This window comes from Myodes glareolus, chromosome 9, assembly GCF_982192425.1.
Source record: "Myodes glareolus chromosome 9, mMyoGla1.1, whole genome shotgun sequence".
NCBI classification, from domain to species: Eukaryota; Metazoa; Chordata; class Mammalia; order Rodentia; family Cricetidae; genus Myodes; species Myodes glareolus.
In genome coordinates this window covers 90469230-90490588 of record NC_142034.1, presented here as the reverse complement: position 1 = coordinate 90490588, position 21359 = coordinate 90469230, and the positions used below count along the sequence as shown (strand labels likewise).

At 37.1% G+C, this 21359-nt stretch overlaps 1 protein-coding gene across 3 annotated transcripts in view; it reads right to left on the bottom strand.

Annotated features, from left to right (window-relative positions):
* Positions 1-21359, bottom strand: part of Ranbp17 (RAN binding protein 17) — a 328128-nt gene that overhangs the window by 288749 nt on the left and 18020 nt on the right. For all 3 annotated transcript variants that reach the window (XM_085694844.2, XM_085694845.2, XM_085694846.2), the window contains 2 exons: positions 4275-4441; positions 2180-2245 (listed from right to left, as the gene is read on the bottom strand). In XM_085694844.2, coding sequence (XP_085550970.1) covers positions 2180-2245; positions 4275-4441 — 233 coding nt within the window. The remainder of the gene's footprint in view (positions 1-2179; positions 2246-4274; positions 4442-21359) is intronic.

Sequence of the window (21359 nt, the reverse complement as noted above, 5' to 3'; positions counted from 1 at the left end):
CCTTTGTAGAAGGAAATGTAAAGTATTCCCTGGGGCTGCAGGAATGGGGTGGGGGGGGAAGCATCAACTCACCAAATGGGCAAAAAAGAACTTTGTCCTACCCTCCAAACATTACTGAAAGTTTGTATATTTTAAAAGATACTTAGTTGCTCTCCAAGATACTTTTTTTTTGTTTGTTTTTGTTTTTTCGACACAGGATTTCTCTGTGTAGCTTTGGAGCCTGTCCGTCCTGGAACTAGCTCTTGTAGACCAGGCTGGCCTCGAACTCACAGAGATCCACCTGCCTCTGCCTCCCGAGTGCTGGGATTTAAGGCATGCACCACCACCGCCCGGCCTTCCAAGATACACTTTTATTAGAATACACATTACCAATAGAAGAAAGCTCAAGAGTTTAATCACAGCACTAGGGACACAGAGGCTGGCAGATGAACCTCTGGGCGTTCAAGGTCAAGTGAGTTCCAGGATATTCAGAGTTGATATACAAAGAAACCATGCCTGAAAAATCCACTAAAAAAAAAAAATCCACATTATAAGTTACTAAGAAACTAAGTAAGAAATTAGGAACTAAAGAAACCTCAGAACCCTCCGTTTCAGGGTAGCCTATATTGCTTCTTGTTGTAAAGTGGAAAATGACTCAATCAGCTTTAAGGTTAGCAAGTAGGTACCTATGGTTACTATACTAGTCTCTCACTTTCATAAAGGAAACTTACAAAAACATAAAAAATTACTTTTTAAACTTTACAAGAGCTCCAGTTCTTTAAAGTCATTCAGAGTCTGACTATGATTAGTCAAGGTCCCTCTCATCATATCCCTGCCAACAAAATAGCTATTCCTGAAATGAAGAGGAAAAACTGGCAAGGCAGATAATCCTCACATCCTCTGTAAGAGAAGAAAGAATGGACAGACATGGAAATGAAGGTGACTTTCAAATGTGAAAATTCTATAAAATTTGTTTTAATTCATCACTGAACAGCAATAAAATTGGTTATTTCAACTGTAAAATCCTGTGACTACAAAGGACGGATGCCAGCTCTTCTCATGTGCACGTTCACATTCCATATACACAACCAGCTCTCCTCATGTGCACATTCACATTCCATAAACAACCAGCTCTCCTAATGTGCACGTTCACATTCCATATACAACCAGCTCTACTCATGTGCACATTCACATTCCATACACACAACCAGCTCTCCTTATGTGCACGTTCACATTCCATACACACTCTCCTTATGTGCACGTTCACATTCCATATACAACCAGCTCTCCTTATGTGCACGTTCACATTCCATACACAATCAGCTCTCCTTATGTGCATGTTCACATTCCATACACAACCAGCTCTCCTTATGTGCACGTTCACATTATATGCACACAACCAGATCTCCTCATGTGCACGTTCACATTATATGCACACAACCAGATCTCCTCATGTGCACATTCACATTACATGCACATAACCAGCTCTCATGTGCACGTTCACATTACATACACACAATCAGCTCTCCTTATGCTCACGTTCACATTCGACACACAATCACCACTCAGGAAGATGCCAGTTTCTCGAGTCAAACTCTACAATCCCCTTCATAAAATGATCCTATGTAGAACACAACTTCTGTTTCTGTCCTGTTGAAAACCATGCTGACAGCAAAGGGGAACAGGAACATATGACATATCCTCGGCTGCTGGGCTTAGAAAGCCCTGTTGGGGGAGCTGTAGCTTCTGAAAATGCTCCTTGTGCAGGGTGAAAATTCAAGTCAGAAAGGACTAATAGCTAGGGTCTATACCTGGATGAGTCCTGCCATATAGTTAAGAATAGTTAAGACTCAATCTTCTAAACTATTTGCCCTTTATTTATAAACGCATAAAAGTCTGTCTTTCTTTTACATACAATTCATTTTATGTTTAACATATATACAAGAACGGAAAGGCAATTCTCCAAGTACCCATAGAACAAGTACTACATCCTATTTCCCTCTATTTTTATTTTGGGTTTTATACTATGGTATGATTTTCAGTAATGTATTTTCATTTAATTTTCCAACTATTAAAACAATCACAAAAAAATGATGAGTTTCATGCTGCAAAACAACTACATATTTTACCACAAATAAAAGTACCAAAGAAACAATATTACCCAAGCAAATTCCACATCCAATTCCATGGAGAAGCTTACCAGGTTCATCTCCTGAGTCAGTTCAGAAAGGATTATCACTCCTATTATGCAGTGTTCCACAGTACCCTTTGGAAAAATAACCAAGTAGAGACACAATTAATTCTTAACCTTTAAAAATTAAATACCAAAGCATCACATTTAAGGGCTAGTTAATAGCCCTTAAAAGTATCTAAAAAAAAAAAAAGAAAAAAGTATTGTTATTTCTACAACCACAAGAGCTCATTTTTTAAGGAAAAATTTCGGTACATAGAGTTAAGGAGAAAATGAATGAAAATGAACCTTAGAAATGCATACCACTCTATATATTATTTCCCAACATTTACAGCTCATAACAACTAAGCTTCAAAATAACATTCAATTTAGTACTTTTTATACAATCTTAAGAATGGGGGTAAATGGTTTTTGTTCTAGATATTTGCTTGAAGCCTACTGTGATAGCTGCAGTCAATAATTAATAAGTACCTTAGAAACTAATTTAAATCTCTTGATCTAATATCAGAAAAGATCACTTAGGCTCTTTTAATATTACTGAACAGTGCACGTGTACAGAGTCGTTAGGGACCTTAATGAAGACATCTAGAGTATCCAATGTAGCAAAGTAAATATATGACTATCAATATGGTATAGTTTCCATGATGTTTCTAATTAGCTTCCAATTTAATTGCAAAACTTCCTTCAATTCAGACTTCATGTTCACATTACTAACAAATTACTCTATTACAGAATCATACAGGAAAGTGTGGAAATAATGTAGCATCAAATTACACTGCAGTAATACAAAAGTATGCACAGATGTGCTTTCTACAGCTTCATTTCACAGTTGGTCATCCCTCTAACCTGCACAGAAACTTAGCAACACTGAATTCTAGGTATAATTAAGTTCATATTATTTCAGAACCACCAAAGATTAACTCTGGGAGCATCAAACAATGCATTTTAAATTTTTATAGACCTCCTAATTTCCTATTCACTGAAATCATGGCTACTCTGTGTATATTAGCTCAATAAAGTTGCAAAATTGTATAATGTGGCTCTCTAATCAACTGACAGCCTGAAATTTTTCATTCTTTATCATCTTAAACACCTGGGATCACAGGGACTTGGGTTCTAGCTTTTACATGGATTCTAGAGATTCAAACCCCAATCATCAGACTTGGCACATCAAGCCCTTTTACCCACTAAACCATTAACTGTGCAATTAGAAATGGCACTAGTATAAAAAATGTATCATTAAATACCTAAATTATTTTAAGAATGAGGCAAAATAGAACCAAGGACAAATTCCTGATTCATTTATTGTCTGGAAACCTGTAATTACCATGTGGAATGGGATGTAAACTGTCTTCTGATGGTTTTTGTTCTTCTTTCTTGAACTATAAATATCTGAACTGGTGTAAACAGGGATGAAATATATGATTTACCTATTACTTATATTTACATCATGTGCTATGATTTACTGATTCACTTGAAAACATTCCTCAGAAAAATATTATAGTTGATGTGATGTGTAATAAAAATACTGTCAAAAGATTTGTTGGAGTACCAGTTATGCTTTACAAAATCAGGTTTTTTTCATTTGTACAATGAAACCCACTTTCTAGGACTATTATGAGAACCAGGTAACTATTATTATAAGCATTATAAGCCAGGCGATGGCATCACATGTCTTTAATACCAGCCCTCAAGAAGCAGAGGCAGGTGGATTTCTGAGTTCAGGGCCAGCCTGCTCTACAAAGTGAGTTCCAGGACAGATATATATATGATACACATATCATATATATAATACAAGCATTTTATATGATATCATATATCATATATATCAAATATATATCATATAAAATGCTTATATAATATAAACACACATATACATGTTGTTTGCATATGTATACACAAACATAACATATTTAAAAGCAATAATTATTTTTATTCTTCTGGTACAGCACGATTCATAACAATACATAATAAAGGTTCCAAATGACAAATAATAAATGACAAGAATGTCACTACAAAGGAAACCAAGTAGCTCTAAGCAGTATTTTACACAACCAAAGCAAGTTGCAACATTGTATTACGGTGATAACCAGGACCATCTTACCTGAAGGAATCTCTTCACATCAGCAATTATGTCTCTGAAAACAAACTCGTCTTTCTGAACTTCAAACCACCCCAGCTTAGTGATTTTAGCAATGACTTGAATAAGAGCTTGAATGGCAAAGGGAGCCAGCTTAGGTTGTGATGCCACATAATTCAGAATGTAGTTTCCTATAAAAACAATATCAGCGATCATTTGAACTTCTGAGAAATGTAATGTGAATCTTGTGAAGAAAAGGCAGGCAATGACATGCTCTCTGATAAATGAGCTCATCCCTACCTTCAAAATGTGTACTTACTATACAGTAGATTCTATAAAATCTGTTTTTAGATTTTATAATGAACAAGGAATGAACTTGTTCCTCTACATTCTGATAAATCTTGGGGTAATTTAAGTATAATATGATTGTCAGTTTTCTATTTGTAGATGTCACATGCAAAACCTGATAGGTAAATGCAAAAAAACTGCAAGCAAAATGCACCAAGCTGTTTAAGTGGCACAAAAATACATTAGTACAAGATAATAAAACACAGGAACGCATAAGCCTCAGGTATCTGCTAACCACTGGGCTGCACTGTCTGTTGTCCCCACACCCATGCTTATCTGGCACTGTAATTTCCATCCTACCATCACATTACAGGACCTCACAAATTACAACTTTCACAAGTCCGAGAAACCACACATCTTTTCCAGACAAAAGTACACATTTGCTAAACCTCTCGGGTGTTTCTAGTCTGTACAACTCTACCAGACATTTCTTGGAATTCTATCCAAAAAAATAAAACCTGTTTGAAAAAAATTGTTACAATAATCTCTCATGTCTCATAAGCCCCATGTGGTATTGTGTAGCAAGTCACTTTTAGAAAGACATATATATCTTGTTACAGAGGAACAAAGTAGGCCAAGATGAGTAGTGATATTTCATGTATATTTTAATAAATAAAGCTTGTCTGAAGATCAGAATGCAAGACAGTCACACTAGTCAGCCATACAGACTAGGCAGTGGTGGCACACATCTTATATCCAAGTAGCCACACTTGGTAGCAATATAAGCCTGGCACTTTTGGTTCACACCTTTAATCCTGCACTAGAGAGGAATATAAGGCAGGATGAGACAGGAACTTGCTCTCTTTCAGTCTGTAGTTTTTACAGAGAGGTAAGAGTTCTCTAGTGGCTTGGCTGCTTTGCTTCTCTGATCTTCAGGTAGAACTCCAATATCTGTCTCTGGGTTTTTATTATTTGTGCTACATTTTGGCACCCAACATTTGGAGTAAGAATCACAAAAAAAGCCCTTTGCTTGTGGCTTTCTAGCCACAGCACTGGCCAGAGCTGCATGTGGGGCTCCCATTGGAGCTGCCTCAGATGGCTCCAGTCCCACCAATTTAGGCTTTCTTTTCTTTTTTCCCCAAGCCTCTTGGGATTTTCCTATTGTAGTCGCTCTGAAACAATCTCCAGATGCCACTCAAACTCCAGAAGCACCTGGGTTAAAAACACCACAGTACTCATGCACCCTAGACTAGTCGGTTCTGCCTTCAGCAAGTACCCCACCACAGGTGCTTTTTCCAAGCAATCCCCGATCGCTTTTCAGACAGCCAGTGCTCTCTCCCTCTCTCTCCCCACCTTGGACTGTGGGCTCTCCCTGAACCCCCCTCTCAGGCTGCTGCCAAACAAGGTAGCTGCCCTGAAATCCAGTCAGGCTTTTGCTGTTCTATGCAGCAGAAATAAGCCCCACATCTTCATCAACATCGTTGGCAGATTTAATAAGACAATTGGGAATTCTTAAACAGAGAAATTACTTAAAAGAGAGTTTTTTATCCATGTCAGAAAATGGGAAAAATAATTACAATGGAGGAATTTGGGTCTCTGTATGATAATATGTTAGACAATTTGAAAATGAAAGAATAAAATGAGAGAATATCTAATTTAGATGGGGATTTATATAATGTCAACTGTAAATATTATCAGTTTCATCATTTTTGTCTTATTACTAAAAGTCTTGGTTAATAAGAGTACTAAGATACAGATCTTAGAAAAACCTAATAAAACAGATCACAGATATATTCATATACAGACAGAGGACTTTAATGGAGAACCAATTTCAGTGCTGCATTGTAAGAACAGAGAGAAACAGACTAAGGTTTTAAAACAACCAACCTTAATATATCCAGTAACCTAATAGGAACTGCCAAAGGGCAGAGACTCTGTTACAGCTAAGTGGACTACCGTGCCAATGTTAGCTTTAAGGAGATTCAAGGAAGCAATAGTCTCATATAGCATGCATTCTCCTTTTGTGAAGCAGATGTTGAATTTATGATCAGTTTGTAATAGAATTATCCCTAAAGACTGGATAGAATTGGACACAGGTGTTTTAGAGCCTGGTCCACAATTATAATGGATTACCGGGTTCAGAGAAGAGGTTACAATTATTGAAAAACATATTAAAGCTAAAAGTATGGAAATCTCCCGATCAAATTCTTGGAGATTATGATAATAGTCATATCATAAAGGCAAGCTGTATATGATGACCACACCCTGGATTTATGCCACACGGCAGCTTTGGATGCTTGGAAGAGAATTGGAGAAATAGGAAAGAAAATTGAGTCATTTACAAAAGTTAAACAGGGCCCAAAGGAAGTCTTTACAGATTCTGTACATAGATTGACTTCAGCAGTAAATAGAATGATACCAAATTCAGAAGCTAGGCAAACAATAATTAAACCTCTGGGAAAAAAATAATTAGGCTGTTAAAAGTAAGGTCAAAATCTTTGGAGGAATGGATTCAAGATACAAGTAATATTGAATCTCATGACCATGATGATACAAGGATAGGAAAAGTGATTTTCAGAGGTTTGAGGAAAAACCAAAATGTCAAGTGTTATAACTGTGGCAAACAAGGTCAGTTTAAAAGGGACTGTAGACAGGGTGTTCCTAGAAACAATTTTTTTTTTAAAAAAGAATAATCCTTCTGGATTATGAGGAAAATGTACCAAAGGCAGACATATAACTAGCAATGCAGGTCAACAAGGAATATTCAAGGTAATCCTCTGTCATCAGAAAACTCCTTGAGGGATCTCTTGCAAGCCCCTGTGCCAATTCTGGTTCAGTCATTTCCTGCCATCACAGAGGAAACTTCTTCCTGGAGCAATTAAAGAACCTAATGCCTATTGTAAGAAACCATACTGCTCTAGATAATAGAACAGCTATAGAGAGAACAAAAAATTCAGAATAAACCCTAAATCAAGCATTCTGACAAACTTCTATGAATGAACAAAGACCAAAATTAAAAATATGAATAAATGACGTTATCATTGAAGGTCTGGTAGACATGGGAGCAGATGTAAAAATAATTTCATCAGAATCTTGGCATCCAAATTGGCCTCTTCAGGATGCAAATGTTCAGTGTTTAGGGATCAGAACTTTACCTCAGGTAAAGCAGAGAATGAGAAAAGTCAAATGTACAGGGCCAGAAGGACAGAGATGAATATTAAAACCATACGTGGCTAACAGCAATGAATTTTCAGGTCGTGATTTGTTACAGCAACGGAATACTTAGATTAACATTCTCCCAATCTTGGAAACAAAACATAAATTAATGTATGTTTCTGGAAAAAAAATATTAGAATGTTTTGTAAAGAACAGTTACTGACCATTCAAATTGTATAAGAACAAGGCACAGGGCTGGAGAGACGGCTCAGAGGTTAAGAGCACTGGCTGTTCTTCCAGAGGTCCTGAGTTCAATTCCCAGGAACCACATGGTGGCTCACAACCATCTGTGATGAGACCTGCTGCCTTCAATGCCAGTAGTACATTGTATGCTTAATAAATAAATAAATCTTTAAAAATCAAACAAAAAAAAACAGAGAGAGAAGAAAAGGAAACAACAACAACAATAGAAAAGAAGGCACAACAGCAGCTGATCTTTCAAAGGCCCCAAGAGCCCTATCTTTAACATGTTTGACAGAAAAACATGGGTTGTGCAATGGCCTTTAACAACAGAGAAACTTCAGGCTTTAGAACAACTGATATAGAGCTTCTGCTGCAGGGTCTTCTGTGTTCCTCTCGACCCTGCCCACCTTCCACGACTGCCCATTTGGCTGTGGAGTCCTGGAACTACCAGGCATCCCTGTTTCTGTGCTGAGGAGTTCCATCCAGACGGCTGAGTGTGAGCCATCCCTGGGGCAGACTGTCCCAGAATCGAGAACAGCCTCCCCCCAGCCCCTGCTGCAGGGGCTTCACTGTTACACACGACCCTGCCTCCCCCAAACCTGCCCTATGGTCTGCAAAGTCCTTGGCCCAGGAACAGTTCCTGCTCCTGCACTAAGGCGACCCACCCAGAGGAGTGAGTGTCTGCAGGTCAGGCAGCCGGAAGGTCCCTGCAAGGGAGTGCAGGGCACCTTCAGCCTCCGCTGCAGGGTCTTCTGTGTTCCACTGGACCCTACCCAACCATGCAGCCGCCCTTTGTCTGCAGGGTCCTTGGACTACCAGGAGTCCCTGTTTCGGTGCTGAGAAGTTCCATCCAGACAGGAACAGTTCCTGTACCTGCACTGAGGAGCTCCACCCAGAGAGTCAGTAACAGCAAAGATTGGACCAAGACACCAAGACTCTCTTGGCTGCATTTGAAGGAAGAGATGGGCAGGCGCCAATGCAAGAATTCTTCCAACAACCTGAAAGGCAACATGACATCTCCAGAATCCAGGGATCACGCAACAAGAAGAACTGAAGACCCCACTCCATAAGAAATACAAGAAATTGACTTTAAACGGACCTTTATGAAAATAATAGAGGAACTTAAACAGGAGATGGAAAACTGCCGTAAAGAAATGGAGATGACAAACAAAAAGGTAGAGGAAATGAATAAATCTCTCAAAGATAACCAAGAAAACCAAGAAAAAGCAATCAAACAGGTAAGGGAAACAGTTCAAGACGTAAAAAATGAAATGGAGGTAATGAAGAAAACACAAACCGAGGGAAGGCTGTATATGGAAAATTTGGGTAAATGAACAGGAACTACAGAGACAAGTATTACCAACAGAATACAAGAGATAGAAGAAAGAATCTGAGACACTGAAGATACTATAGAGGAAATAAACTCACTGATTAAAGAACAAAACAAATCCAACAAATTCTTGACACAAAACATACAGGAGATCTGGGACACCTTGAAAAGACCAAAACTAAGAACAATAGGAGTAGAAGAAGGAGATTTACAGCTCAAAGGCTCAGAAAATATATTCAACATACTTATAGAAGAAAACTTTCCCAAGCTAAAGAAGGATATTCCTATGAAGGTACAAGAAGCATACAGAACACCAAATAGACTGGATCAAAAAAAAAAAAACCAAACAAACAAACAAAAAAAACAGCATCCCCTCACCATATAATAATCAAAACACAAAACATACAGAATAAAGAATGAATATGAAGAGTTGCAAGAGAAAAAGGTCAAGTAACATATAAAGGGAAACCTATCATAATTACACCTGACTTCTCAATGGAAACCATGAAAGTCAGAAGGTCTTGGATAGGTGTGCTGCAGACACTAAGAGACCATGGATGAAAGCCCAGACCATTATACCCAGCAAAGCCTGCATTCACCATCGATGGAGAAAACAAGATATTTCAGGACAAAAACAGATTTAAACAATACGCAGTCACAAACCCAGCCTTACATAAAATACTAGAAGGAAAATCACAAACCAAGGAAGCCAACAACACCCATAATAACACAAGCATCTGACAACCCTCCACCAGCACAACTCAAAGAAGGGAAACACACAAACACTACCACCAGAAAAAAATAACCAGAGTTAACAACCACTGGTCATTAATATCACTTAATATCAATGGACTCAATTCACCAATAAAAAGGCACAGGTTAAGAGAATGGATACGAAATCAGGATCCAACATTCTGCTGCTTACCAGAAACATACCTCAAACTCAAAGACAGACACTACCTCAGAGTAAAGGGTTGGGAAAAGGTTTTCCAATCAAATGGACCAAAGAAACAAGCAGGTGTGGCTATACTAATATCTAACAAAATTGGTTTCAAACTAAAATCAATCGGGAGAGATGGAATTGGACACTTTATACTCACAACAGGAACAATTTGTCAGGAGGAAGTCTCAATCCTGAATATTTATGCCCCTAATATAAAAGCACCCACTTTTGTAAAAGAAACATTACTAGAACTCAAAGCATACATCAAACCCCACACTCTAACAGTGGGTGATTTCAACACTCCTCTCTCACCAATGGAGAGGTCAATCAGACAGAAACTTAACAGAAAAATAAAAGAACTAACAGATATAATGAACCAAATGGACCTAACAGTCATCTATAGAACATTCCACGCAAACAGAAAAGATTATACCTTCTTCTCAGCATCTCATGGAACCTTCTCAAAAATTGATCACATAATTGGTAACAAAGCAAACATCCATAGATACAAAGAAATTGTAGTAACCACCTGTGTACTATCGGATCACCATGAAATAAAGTTAGAATTCAATGACAATTCTAACCCCAGAAAGCCTAGAAACTCATGGAAACTCAACAGTCAACTACTGAACCAACCCTAGGTCAAGGAAGAAAGAAAGAAAGAAATTAAAGTCTTCCTTGAATTCAACGAAAATAAAGACACAACATACCCAAACCTATGGGACAGTATGAAAGCAGTGCTAAGAGGAAAGTTCATAGCACTAAGTGCCCACATAAAGAAAACGGAGAAAGCACACATTAGAGACTTAACAGCACACCTGAAAGCTCTAGAAAAAAAAAAAAGCAGATTCACCCAGAAGGAGTAGAAGACTGGAAATAATCAAACTGAGGGCTGAAATCAACAAAATTGAAACACAGAAAACAATCCAAAGAATTAATGAAACAAAAAGCTGGTTCCTGGAGAAAAATCAACAAGATTGACGAACACCTATCCAAACTAATCAAAGGCCAGAGAGAGAACACGCAAATTAGCAGGATCAGAAATTAAAAGGGGAACATAACCACAGACACAGAGGAAATTCAGAGAATCATTAGATCTTATTACAAAAGCCTGTATGCCACAAAAATGGAAAATGTGAAAGAAATGGACACTTTTTAAGATAAATACCATATACCAAAATTAAGTCAAGACCAGGTAAGCAGTTTAAATAGACCTGTAAGTCATGAGGAAATAAAAGCTGTCATAAGAAACCTCCCTATAAAAAAAAGCCCTGGACCAAATGGTTTCAATGCAGAATTCTACCAGAACTTTCAAGAAGAGTTAATACCTATACTCCTTAATGTGTTTAACAAAATAGAAACAGAGGAGTCATTGCCTAACTCCTTTCATGAAGCTACCTACAGTCACCCTGATACCAAAACCACAGAAAGACTTAACCAAGAAAGAGAATTACAGACCAATCTCATTCATGAACATCGATGCAAAAATTCCAGTAAAATTCTAGCAAACCATATCCAAGAACACATCCAAAAAAGTATACATTATGATCAAGTAAGCTTCACCCCAGTGAGGCAGGGCTGGTTCAATATACGAAAATCTATCAACGTAATCCATCATATAAATAAACTGAAGAACACACAGAACAAAGAAGCAGAGAGGGAAATCAGAGAAACATCACCTTTCACGATAGCCACAAACAGCATAAAGTATCTTGGGGTAATTCTAACCAAGGAAGTGAAAGATCTATTTGACAAGAACTTTGAGGCTTTTAAGAAAGAAATTGAAGAGGATACCAGAAAATGGAAGGATCTCCCATGCTCTTGGATTGGGAGGATCAACATAGTAAAAATGGCAATTCTACCAAAAGCAATCTATAGATTCAATGCAATCTCCATCAAAATCTCAACAAAATTCTTCACAGACCTTGAGAGACCAATAATCAACTTTATATGGAAAATCAAAAAACCCAGGATAGCCAAAACCATCCTATACAATAAAAGTACTTCCGGAGGCATTACCACCCCTGACTTCAAGCTCTATTACAGAGCTACAGTAATGAAAACTGCTTGGTATTGGCACAAAAACAGAGATGTTGACCAATGGAATCGAATCAAAGGCCAAGATATTAATCCACAAATCTATGAACACCTGATTTTTGACAAAGGAGCTAAAATTATACAATGGAAGAAAGAAAGCATCTTTAACAAATGGTGCTGGCATAACTGGATGTCAACCTGTAGAAGAAAGAAAATAGATCCACATCTATCACCATGCACAAAACTCAAGTCCAAATGGATTAAAGACTTCAGTATTAATCTGACCACACTGAACCTGATAAAAGAGAAAGCGGGAAGTAGTCTGCAACACATGGGCACAAGAGACCACTTCCTACATAGAACCCCAGTAGCACAGACAATAAGAGCAACAATGAATAAATGGGACCTCCTGAAACTGAAAAACTTCTGTAAAGCAAAGGACACTCTCATTAACACAAAAAGGCAACCAATTGATTGGGAGATCTTCACCAACCTCGCATCAGACAAAGGTCTGATCTCCAAAATATATAAAGAACTCAAGAAACTAGACATTAAAACTCTAATTAACCCCATTAAAAAATGGGACACTGAACTGAACAGAGAATCCTCAACAGAAGAAATTCAAATGGCCAAAAGACACTTAAGGTCTTAGCGATCAAGGAAATGCAAATCAAAACAACTTTGAGATACCATCTTACACCTGTTAAAATAGCTAAAATCAAAAACACCAATGACAGCCTTTGCTGGAGAGGATGTGGAGTAAGGAGAACACTCATCCATTGCTGGTGGGAATGCAAACTTGTGCAACCACTTTGGAAATCAGTGTGGCGGTTTCTCAGGAAACTGGGAGTCAACCTACCTCAGGATCCAGCAACTCCACTCTTGAGAATATACCCAAGAGATGCCCAATCATACTACAAAAGCATTTGTTCAACTATGTTCATAGTAGCACTATTTGTAATAGCCAGAACCTGGAAACAACCTAGGTTCCCCTCAATAGAAGAATGGATAAAGAAGGTGTGGAACATATACACTTTAGAGTTTTACTCAGCGGTAAAAAAACAATGACATCTTGAATTTTGCATACAAATGGATGGAAATAGAAAACACTATCCTGAGTGAGATAACCCAGACCCACAAAGATGAATATGGTATGTACTCACTCATTAGTGGATTCTAGCCATAAATAACGGACATTGGGCCTATAATTCATGATCCTAGAGAAGCTAAATAAGAAGGTGAACCCAAAGAAAATCATACAGTGTTCAATTTGAACACGAGACACCTCTTAATTAGGAGAGGAAAGTTTATCAAACAGCATGATCATTTAATCTAAACTAATGTATAAAACAAATGTTTTCCATTTGATCAAATATAATTTGCCAAAAGAGAATCTCCCCAAAATTAGGGTTGGGGAAGGGTTTGTTTCTGTCTTTTCAGGAGAATAAAGGCACCCAGCTAAGAAATCTATCTTCCTGTACATGATTTCGGGTCTGAGTCTCTTTCAGTTTTTTATTTATTTATCTTTTTGTTTGTTTTTTCAAGAGAGGGTTTCCCCTGTCTTGGAGCCTGTCTTGGAACCCTGGAACTAGCTCTTGTAGACCAGACTGGCCTTGAACTCAGAGATCCACCTGCCTCTGCCTGCCGAGTGCTGGGATTAAAGGTTTATGCCTAGTCTCTGTCAGTTTTCGGCAGTGAACCATGAGGATGCCTAACAATGACCTTTGAAGTCTCTAAAAGGAGGACTGTGCCCCACAATGATTCCTTCAAGACCAAGAAAACACCACTAAGTTGAAAAATACCACCAGTGTTGGATTAAAAACTGCTCAGAGCAATTTTGAGGTGTCTAGCTGAGATGATCCAGTCTCACAGACTACTTTACCCAGGACTTGAGGTAAGTCTTACCTTTTCCCATTATGCAGATATTAGACAACAAATGATAAAACTACCTCTTCCAGGACTTGAAAATTAAACCCAATTTTTCTTTTCAGGATCTCTTAAAGATATCGAAGACCCTCAGACAGCAGAAAGTAAATTTAAGAATACAATGCCCACATTCCCGAGAAGTAGGATGGGGGAGTTTTGGTCGTTCAATGGGTTATGGATATTTGTCATTGTTTGGGTAGGGGAAATTACCAGTTGTTACTAGTTACATTCAGGAGGAGAGTTGAACAAAGGAGATTAGATTCAGGATTCTTGTTTGAGAAGAAAAAGGGGGATACAGATATGATAGGATAAAAGGGTATATTATTGAATCTACTCTGAAAAGAAAACAGGGAGGACATAGATAAAAAGATTACTGAATTTCCTTTTAAATAGCAACTAAAAGTTTTAAAGGTTTTACACTGGATTGGATTTTTGTATATTGTATACAAATTTTGTATATTGATACAAATCTGAGATTGTTTTATTAGAACATACTGTTACATATATTTTTACTCTTGTTCAAGGTATTGCACCTATACGGCTCATTTAACAATGTATGCAAATTTCTAGTCCTTAAAAATTATTATTACCAACTATTTAGGATAAAAAATGCAGATTAGTAGTTAAAATCTATTATAATCTTTCTGGTAGTCATACAAGGTATGTTTTCAAGATCAAACAGATTTATTTTAGATAGACATGTCATCTTCAAACACTTCAGCAATCTATAGAATAAGGCATTTAAGATGTTTTAATAACATAGGCTCTTTTTTTCATAACAATGAGACATGTGTGCTCCTGGTAGCACCAATCTACTTCAGAGAAGATAATGGGAACTGAAGAAACTTCACATGGAATTTACTTCCTTTGTGGCAAAATTAAGTAACTGGACAAGAAAACATCCGTGTCTCAACTGCTAACAATATGTCCTAATTGGACAAGCAGGACACAAAAGAGAGTGTCTGCTAAACACTGTCAAGACAAGGCAGGACAGCTCTTCAGAATATCCTGCTTCACAGAAAGGTCTGTCAGATACGACAGGCCTGTAGGTTGAAGATGGATGTTCTTAACGTTGCAGAGGAACTTTGGGTGACTGTCCAGGCAGCTAGCTGTTTCTGTCATTTATCACATTTTTTGAAAGTTGCTTGCCTGCACTTCCTGCTTATTCAGTTAATATTATTTCATTCTTGGGTCTCTGAGGGAGTTGAAGACTAGATAATTATTGTTTTCCTTGTTTTCCAGATGCAGAAAGTTATAAAAGAAAGTAAATTAGGTACAAGACTTTGGACTCATCAAGACAGGATAGATATGGAATTTTTTCTTTGAATTTGTAAAATATAAATGGACTAGATATTGTTGATGTATTTACTGCTTGTATATATTGTATACAGTTATACTTACTGTATCTAGTTTTTCTTATATTAGTTATAGCTTTTTTATTTTAGACAAAAAGGGGAAATATACTGGTATTTCATTTATATTTTAATAAATAAAGCTTGCCTGAAGATCAGAATACAAAACAGTCACACTAGTCAGCCATACAGACTAGGCAGTGGTTACACACACCTTTAATCCCAGCAGTCACATTTATTAACAATAATGGCCTGGTAGTGGTGGTGCATGACTTTAATCCCAGCACTAGAGAGGAATATAAGGTGGGATGAGACAGAAACTCGCTCTCTTTCAGTCTGAAGATTTCACAGAGGTAAGAGTTCTCTAGTGGCATCGCTGCTTTGCTTTTCTGAACTTCAGGTTGAACCCCAATATCTGTCTCTGGGTTTTTATTATTTGTGCTCTAAGTACGGGGACATGGCTCAGTGGTAGAGTGGTTGCAGGAGGCAGTGTGCTTAATGTTCAATAGCTTGAAACAAATAAACAAATGCTTATTTAAGGCTAAAAGTCTATAGTCATATTTTTAAAACCTGATCTTAGGCATGTGACATAAAAATATAATAGCTTATAACATTGATAGCCAGAAAACAAAGTATTTTTAAAGTATGAAAATAAAGTAGTGCTTACAAAAGAGTTAACACAGCAAAGTCAATCACAAGCTACCCAACTAAAATTGCTTCTGCAGAAACAATTCCATCAACACCTTCAGAAATGCGTGATCACCTCTGCCTTGAGGAGCTTAGGAATTACTGGAGGTAAAAATACAAGGAGAAAAAGATCAGGAATTATAGAGGCTGGAGAGATGGCTCTGGATTAAAATATTTGCACACATGAACACACAAAAGGGAAAAAAAAGAAAATGGAGGTAGGAACAATCTGAATCTTTATACACTGTTAAGACCACAGGCATTTGGGGAAATAGTTGGAGGACTTCTTAGATGTTTGCACAAACTTACCTTATAACTCAGAAACTTCATTCCTAGGGTCTACATAGAAAAATGAGGAAAACTGGACCATACAAAGGTTCATAAGTGAATGTTTGAAGTATGACTGCTTGTGGTGATAAAGAGGTGAAACTCAAATGGCCAACAAGGCCATGTTTTAAAAGTCATATATACATAAGGAATGTAATAAACAGGAATGACATACTGATGTGACAGCATGATGAGACTCACCGTTTTGCTTAGTGAAAGGTACCACATTTGTGCAAAAGAACTACATATGCTATGATCTGATTTCTGTGAAACATCTACAAAAAAGTCATTTATGGAAAGCAGAAAGCATGTTAGGGGTTGGGGGCAGAGACAGCTTCCAAAGGATCTTTCTAGGGGGATGAAAATGTTCTAACACCAAATGTTAGAGAATGTTTATACACCCATAAATTTACTAAAATGAAGCTTTCTACTAATGGCTTGTAACAGAGTGATTCTGCCATGGTGACTTTTTTGCCAGCACTGAACTGTTTTTATGATGTAATGTGTATATGCTTTGTTAAGATAAAAAGCAGGAAGAAGGGAAGAAAGGAAAGAGGGCTGATTTATAAAAGCAAGCAAACCTAAACTACACATTTGTCTGAATATGAAAAGAATAGAATTCCAGTCCACTGAAACCACGTAAGAGCAGGTACTGAGGCAGAAATACGTTGGTATGAGAGGAAGACCTTCTAACAGAAGACACTTGATGATGCTGACAGAAATATAAGATCGCCTAAACAAGGATGGCTCTTCAGACAAGCTCATGACGATACTTCAGAACTAGGCTAGGCAAATGGTATCTGACTGATAATCAACAGAAAGCTATTGTTAATTAAACTAGTTGCTGTGGAAATTCCTTTAGCCAATAACCTTTAAGATACAGAAAATACAGAAATAGTCCTTAAGATAAAGTAAAATAAAACAAAGCACTTATAAGTCTGCCCAAAAGTCAAAATTACATGCTATTCTCATGGTACTAAGGGATTTTAAAGAACCTCTCACTATAGTTACTGATTTGCAATATTCAAAAGAGTTGTTTTGCATATTAAAACCACTAAGCTTATACCAGATGATACAAAATTGACTTCATTATGTTCAAGACATAATCAGGAATAGGCTTTGTCCCATACAGATAACGCACATCATCAAATCCCATATGGATCTGCCAGGCCCTTTAGCACAGGTAATGCAGAGATTGATCAATTACTGATTGAAAATGTGCTAAAGGCTTCAAAACTTCATAAAAAAAAAAAAACCAGCATGTCAATAGCAAAGGTTTAAAAAAGGAGTTTTCTATTGCATGACAACAAGCTAAGGAGATTATAAGATGTCCTACTTGTTTTTTTTAATATAACCAAACACCGCTACCCGCAGGAAGTAACCCAAAGGGTACTCAAAGGAATGAAATCTGGCAGATGGATGTGTTCCACTTTGCAGATTTTGGAAAATTAAAGTATGTACACCAAACCACTGACACCTATTTAGGTTTTCAATGGGCTACTGCTTTGAGTTCAGAAAAGGCTGGTTCAGTAATCAAGCATTTATTAGAAATTATGGCCATCATGGGTATACCTGCTCAAATAAATAGAGACAATGGTCCTGCATATGTGCCTAAGAAAATGAAACCGTTTTTTGCTTATTGTAATATAAAGCATATTACAGGTATGTCACATAATCCTACAGGTCAGATAATATAGAAAGATCAAATCAAACTACAAAGGATATGTTAAACAAACAAAAAGGGATGGAAAATACCACCAGAAATAGATTAATAGATTACATAATGCTTTATTAGTCTTAATTTTCTTAATGCTAATGAGAGAGAACAACAGCCCCAGAGAGACACTGGACAATTTAAAAAACAACAAAAAAAAAAAACCTCAATTAAGCCAGCCAGTATATTTCAAGGATGTGTTGACCTCAGAATGGAAACCAGGAGAAGTGCTACGTTGGGAAAGAGGTTTTGCTCTTGTTTCCACAGAAGAAGAAAAGCTATGGATATCATTAAAATTAATAAAGATTCAGTTTGAAAAAGAGACTCCTCTTGATAAAGAGAAATGACAGCTCATCCACAGAAATGACAATCCTATAGGTGGTGAGGAAATCTCATAAGGGTTGGGGCAGGGTTCTGTTCTTGCCTTTGCAGGATACACCCATCTTCAGAAAGTCAAGAGAACTTGGCCATCTAGATCCCTAAAGAAGAAGAGATAGCTATCCAGAAAGAATCACCAAGCAAAGAGAAATCTGACTTATGATACCCATATCCTCTGGAGAGTAAAATTTCGCTATCTAAACATACATAGCTCCCTACTTCTCAGTATAATGATAGTCACAACTCACTTCAAAATCAAATCTGGCTTTGGAGCTAGACAGTGGCTATCCTTCTCTAAAGCCAAGCATGTTGTTAATAGAAAAATTCAGAGCTCTGTCTCATATCAGGAGCCACCTGGTATGGGACAAAAGGAAAAAAAAATAGAGAAACTTTTATTTCTCCCCATACCTACTTTGTCTCTATGGCACCTTTCATTAAGCATATGTCTATATGAATATGTTTATGTTTTCACAACAAACGATAAATTTTCCTGCACTAATATTTAAAGTTTCCAGGAAGAAGATGGGGCCCCACAACGATTCCACTTGGTTGATAGATGTCACGATGCTGATAGCACCACTTTAAGATCGGTTTTGGGTTACAAACTGCTCAAAATAATTCCAACCTCGCTAGCTGAGATGGTGCACCTTCTTACAACGCTCTGGCCAGAACTTCAAATAAAAACTTAAAAAAAAAAAAAACAGACTACTTAGAGGCTATCTACAATTGTACCAGACAGTAATCTTGAAACTTAATCATCATTTTAGTGTTTACAGGATCCCATAGAAATAACATCGCACCCATGACAGCTAAAAGTAATTCTAAAAGACATGTCCCCTCTCCCAACAAAGTTTGTCCTCAGGGTCAAGGACATCTATTATGAGTTGGTTAAAAGTGGTATAGGGTTGGGGCTGGAAATTAAGTAGGCTCAGGGATCTCTTTAAAAGAAGGGGTGGGGTGGATGGGATAATAGGTAAACTACTGTAAGCTTACTCACACTAATAATAATAGGAGTAATAGTGAGAATACTTGTAAACTATTATCTATAGACAATTTATACTGGTATAGATTCTTGTATATTGATACAAATTCAAATTATCTTTGTTATATTGAATATGCTCATATTTCTGTGTACAATATTTGTGCACATATGCAAAGTTATTTTGTCATATTGTATGCATGCATATTTCTATCTCTGCTTAAGATATTTTGCATATTGATGCAATTTTAGGATATATTCATCATATTGTATTATACATTTCTCCCTCTGTCAAGATACTTATACACTGTTTACATTTTGAGGTCATTGTCCTCATTTGCTGCACAGTTGTTTAAAGATTGTTTAATATTTTAATATGAAGGCCTAGTCTTTAAGCTATATAGGTATTAAGAATTATAGGTCAATAGTTATCCATGTTTGTCATACTTATGGTTAACTAATCAGGTTCTTAGATGCACAGAGACTGTATTCCACATAGATAGGTAATCTTCAACTACTTCAAAGAACTACAGAATATGGCATTTAAATAACTTAGGATTCTGTTGACTGAGATACAATTGCTCCTGGTAGCACATATCTATTACCAAGAGAATGTTGGGCACCAAAGAAACTCCACTTGGAGCGTGTTTTTTTCTTGGCAAAATTGGCCTCTGGGCAAAGAACTGCCCATGCCTTGACCACTGACAAAATGCATGGTGTCCAGACTGGACAAGCCAGATACAAACAAAAAGACTGCCAAACCTTGCCAAGACAGGGTAAGAGAGTTTTGAAAATTTTCCTGCCTCTGGAAATGGTCTGTCACTATAGGCCTTAGCCAAAGTTGATTGCCCTAACATTGTAAATGAGACTTTGGATGATTATCCAGGTAGGTAGCTGTCTCTGTCATTTCTTGCTCCTTTTAGAAGCTGTTTGATTGCACTTCCTGTTTACTCAAGTGATATTATTTCCCTTCTTAGGTCTTTGATGGAGTTAAAGACTAGATAGTTGTAGTTATTTTCCTCTCATGACTTAGTCATTTCTAATATAAGACTTAGACGCTTTCAGATAGAATAACTATTGAAGCATTTAACATATGTTTCTTACTTGATGTTTATGCTGGTTGCAATTCTAATTTTTATACCCGATATTTGTTCTTACTCTATATAGTTTTGTAGTAGGCTTAGAACTCTTATTTAGACAAAAGAGAGGGTGCTGTGAGAACTCCTTCAGCCAATAGGCTTTAAGATACTGGCCCACTTTTGGCATGGTCTCATGTACTATATTTGCAGACAAAAGGCATGCACAAGTCTTTTGGCTGCTGGATTCAGTTCCAATTCCCAGAGCACGCAGAGGACTGCAGATCCCTTCTCTTTCTGTGAGTTTATCCCTAATAAATAAACCTTTATTATACTCCATTCTGGGCTAGTGTGGAAATCTTTTGTATTGCAACAGTTAGTAATGGTAGAAAATAGTGTGGTGGGCACAGAACCTGATAATGGTGTTTATGAGGAAAAAATGAGGTTACCAGAAGTGGATCATCCAAGACTGAGGATTTATTTTGATCTGAAAAAACAATGTGACTGGAAAGACCATTCTATACATTTTTCATTTTAACTCACATGTCTGCTATTATACATGCCTATTAGACATCATATCATGGCAAAAATTCTAATCTACTGACAGAAACAAGAACTCTTTAGTCAAACTAAAGAAACTAAAAGAAAACTCACCATTTCTTATGTGAAATTT